Source organism: Rhipicephalus sanguineus, chromosome 10, assembly GCF_013339695.2.
Source record: "Rhipicephalus sanguineus isolate Rsan-2018 chromosome 10, BIME_Rsan_1.4, whole genome shotgun sequence".
Taxonomy (NCBI): Eukaryota; Metazoa; Arthropoda; class Arachnida; order Ixodida; family Ixodidae; genus Rhipicephalus; species Rhipicephalus sanguineus.
Window position 1 is genome coordinate 51,714,161 of NC_051185.1, and position 4,577 is coordinate 51,718,737.

The following is a 4,577-nucleotide window of genomic DNA, read 5'->3' on the forward strand; positions in this document are numbered from 1 at the left end:
CGAGGATGAAGTGAGATTGAATAAGCTGCGCACAATGTTGAGTGTATGCACTTTACCATAATAAGATTGTTATTATTGTTATTACTATTCTATTTGTCTATAGTTGTTTTAGGTTATGTTTTGTTTCTATTACTGCCCAGTCCATAGGCAATCACCCATGTAGTGGGCTCAGCCAACACACCAGGCGCCAGTCAGTTATCAAAGCGGACGTAGGGAAGTAGGAGGCAGCATTAGTTGTTTGTCCGAGATCAACGACATGTGGGACCCATTGAACTACCTTGACGAGGAGCCGACCGCTGCCTCCCTTCACAGGGTTTCCCGAGACATGATGGACTACGTCCTCAATCCAGTTCCCCGATCCATTCTGTACGTTGAAGAAACGGACTTTACGCGACAGCATGTACTGCTGGCAGGGGAGCAAGGCACGGCTTGGGCGGGTGGATTTTTCGAGTTCTTCATCAAGTTCCCACGTGATTATCCGACAAGGCCCCCCCGCGTCCGCTTTCTGACCACTGATCACGGCCGAGTACAGTTCCACGAGAAGCTGCCACCTTATGGTATGGTGCGCCTGGACGTACTTGCCACGACGGGGACCTCCGCGTGGCGGAGCTACATGACGTTAAGCACGACAATCCACGCGATTAAATCGCTACTACGTGAGTGCCGGTCGAGGCCACGCTACATACGCACCCAGACCATGAGAGTTGCGGTACTTGAGCAGTTGAAGAGAGCGCTCAAGGCGGACAACACCCAGCCACCAACCTTCCGGAAGTACATCATTCACAGCTTCCTAGATTCATACGACGAATACGAAAGAAGCGTGACCTCGACAATCAAGGGTGTGCCGTTTGCGACTGGCGACGGCTGGAACTACAAGAAGGAGGAGCTGTTAGCCCACCTCAGGGCCTGCAAGGAGAAAGCAGAACTGTTTGTTCAAGCTGAAGCAGCAAACGAAGAAGTCCCAGTAAGGCACACGGTGCTAGCTCCGGCGCCCGCTGACCACTCGGTGCGTTGAACAAGCCAGCTCTTGTAAAGGAACGACCACACGGGAGTCCCCAAAAGGAATGGCTGTCATGAATAATATTTTGTGCAAACCTGCACTGATCCGCGCAAAGCTCACGCTGAAGCTCACTGGTGTCATGCTTGTTTATTGCTGTAACGAGGTTGAACTTGGCTTTATATACGCAGAACTTGGCTGTCATAGGCGTGCGCAGAGGCGGGGTGGGGGGCAGGGGGCGGCCGCCCCCCCTGATCACCTAAGAAGAGGGGGGCGCAAAGTCTGCCCCATACATTGACGTAATAGGGAAGAGGGGTGCCGCGATGAACCTTCGCCCCCCCCCCCTACCCCCTGAAGGGGAACCCTGCGCGCGCCTATGTTGGCTGTAACGAAGTTGAACATGGCTTTATCTAGGCAGAACACACGAAACACGAAACCGCTATAAAACGTTTAATAGAGGTTTATAGAGCTTTTAAACCTGTTAAAGACGTTTTATAGAGGTTTTGTGTTTCGTGGGAACTTGCCATGGCTGTAATGAGGTTGAACTTAGCTTTATTTCAGCAGAACTTGGCTGCAACGAGGTTGAAGTTGGCTTCAAACGACTTTACTTTCCGGGATAGCACGGGTCTGCTACGCAGTGAACATTCATGCTACCACCCAGTACGAACCCGGGAGGGTAGTCTACATTTGCATTTCGCCGGGTTGTGATTGCCGCGTATGTACGGCTCGCCCGTCTTGGCGTGTACGATTTGACCTCCGCGGCACCGACGACTTGTCCTCCGTCAGGAGTGCGATTTAGCTTCGGAAAATCCGTGGCTTCGTATGGTTAGGCGCGAGGTGTACACTAGCGTTCATAACCGCAAAGTATAACGTGACATTTGCGTGTTTCACGTCCATTGGTGTGTGGTTCCAAGCAGGTAGGAAGACGCTCTCGGATTGACTATCGCTGGAGGTAGCCTGATAGCAGGCGGAGTACAAGCAGGTGGTACGGTAGACCGCTTTATTACCCAGTTGAAAATGACAAGAGAACTTGCCTTGAGACAACAGATATTTTAGTTGTCACAACAAGATTTCTGTGTAGTTACTACACATTCCTTTTGTGGCGCAGGGGCGTAGCCAAGGGGGGGGGGGGAGAGTTTCAACCCCCCCCCTCGGAAATTTTCAATTTTGCCTGCGCATATATACATGCACACATAAAAACGGCGGCACAAGCATGCATAAAGTATGGTTGAACCCCCTGCCCCCCGCCCCGAAAAAGATTTCTGGCTATGCACCTGTTGTGGCGACACACCTCTCTGTTGTGCAGCGCATATTTTTGTCGTCATGCCAGAAGTATCTTCTGTCGAATGTGTAGTGGTATAACAGAAAGCTGAAGTAACACGACAAATGCTACAGTACTGTGAAGGCACCCAGCTGTTACTACAGGAATATCCCTGGAGTATACGACAAAATTTTGTGGTACTACAGAAATGTGTTGTGCTATAACAGAAACTTTACTCTTAGCGTGTATTTAACTGTGACAATAGAAGTCTTCCTCAACCAATGCGACAAAAATTTATAGTACTATACGGAAACGTTTCGTGGTACAACAGATTTTTTTTGTCTAAGCATGCATACTATAGTGACAACAGAAGTGTCTCTTGAGTAATGAGACACAATTCTGTACTGCAACACGTTTATGTACTAGTATTTTTTGTCCTGAAACATGTCTTTATACACATATATATCCACTGAAAACTGATTGTGCTGTATGTCTATGAAAAGAATCCTAGTGGAGTCATTTCATATACCAAATCATCCAGCATTTTTTCGACCATCACAGATATGGCTGAAAAAATTTCCACATTTTTCTTGAAGTTCGAAACTCGTTCTGCTCGTTTATTTCTGTTGCCGCCTATTGAGAGTCTGTGGTTCTGCGCCGACTGAGCAAAAGGGCATCAAACAATTTTTTTCAAAGGAAGTTTATGGAATGCACCTCAATAAAATGGTATTTCCGCCAACCTAATGAAGTGATGTAACTGTAAAAATAATGACTTATTTAGGTATATCGATTCTTCGAGGAATTTCGGCCCGAGCAAAATTTAATAAAGTTGTGAAGTTTGATATTTTTTTCTAGAACAAGGCAAACTCAAAGGGTAGAAATAAATTAGGTACTGGTGGCCTGTTCGACATGCTACAAAGAAAAATAATTTTGTCACTGAAGGTGTAGCAGATCGTCTGAAAAAATATTGGAAATTCACTTTTTTTTAGAAAAGCACTGTATTCAGCGCCAGAAAACTCGCCTTAGATAGATAGATAGATAGATAGATAGATAGATAGATAGATAGATAGATAGATAGGATAAGATAGATAGATATAATAGATAGAGATAGATAGATAGATAGATAATAGATAGATAGATAGATAGATAGATAGATAGATAGATAGATAGATAGATAGTAGATAGATAAGATGTAGATGAGATTAGATACGTTTAAAAGTCGCAGAAGTTCGCTAAGAAATGCTTCGCATTTAGTAAATGTCAACAGCCGAGCGCGTAAATGCCGCGCAGTTCACGTTTCTTTATCGCGTTAGTGCGCGTGTAGGGAAGTGAAAAACTGCCGCTATTTCTGTCCTAATCAGTTAGAGAACAACGGTATGCTTCATTCGGGACTGCAAAAGGTTACGCAATGCTTAAACATGCGTCGTGGACACGCTGGGAAAAGTCAACAACTGTGCCTCGATTCGGACGACGGACCCCGAGGTGGCCGAGCAAGTGGCCATTGCACTCGCATGCAAGATGGTCGGAGAGACAACGTGTATAGCGACTCGAAAGCGGCCATCAGGACATTCCACAAAGGCCGGGTAGCCCGGCAGGCAGTTGAAATTCTGAAAGGCTCCAAAAACAGTGACAGCTCCACACACTCCATCTTTTGGTTCCCTGCCCACGTCGGGCCGATCTAAGGGGTTCCTCTGAACCTCAACGAGCCTGCCCACGAGGCTGCGCGTGGCTTACCGACCGCGCTGCCCTCGGATCGGGCGACTTTCCCCCCGGACACAGGGAGGCTCCTAGCACGCACAAAGAAATGACTAAATTCTTTTACTAAGAGAGAAGGGTCTTCCCGCCGCCTCATTCTAAGCTAAGCAGGCCGCAGGCGGTCACGCTCAGAATCCTGCAAACTAACTCCTACCCAAACCCGGCGTCCCTTAATAGCATATATCCGGACATTTACCCGAATAGTTCTTGCGGAGCCTGTGGCGAGGCTGCTACTTTATCTCACGTGCTCCGGGAGTGCGGGTCGTTGGGCCCGAAGTTCACCAAGTAAGAGTGGGACGCGCTCCTACGAAGTCCCGTCTATGAGGACCAAATCCTGGCCGTCCAGCGCGCCCGTGATCGGGCCGGCAGGCTAGACCTCTCGGACCGTCGTAGGATTAGCCGGGTGCGCGATTAATCGAGTTTTGCTGCACCAAATAAACGTTTATTCACTCACTCACTCACTCACTCACTCACTCACTCACTCACTCACTCACTCACTCACTCACTCACTCACTCACTCACTCACTCACTCACTCTATCAATCAATTACTCACTGATTCACTC

The 4,577-nt window shown here is 47.8% G+C and overlaps 1 protein-coding gene across 1 annotated transcript; it reads left to right on the plus strand.

Annotated features, from left to right (window-relative positions):
* Window positions 1-256: 256 nt before the first annotated feature.
* On the plus strand, window positions 257-1,015 carry LOC119406386 (ubiquitin-conjugating enzyme E2 Z-like). Its single transcript, XM_037673126.1, has one exon. The coding sequence runs from the start codon at window positions 257-259 to the stop codon at window positions 1,013-1,015; it is 759 nt and encodes a 252-aa protein (XP_037529054.1).
* Window positions 1,016-4,577: the final 3,562 nt, after the last annotated feature.

What these genes read in the sequence shown, in the direction of transcription:
- LOC119406386 (XM_037673126.1), top strand. Translation starts at nt 257, where the DNA reads ATGTGGGACCCATTGAACTACCTTGACGAGGAGCCGACCGCTGCCTCC.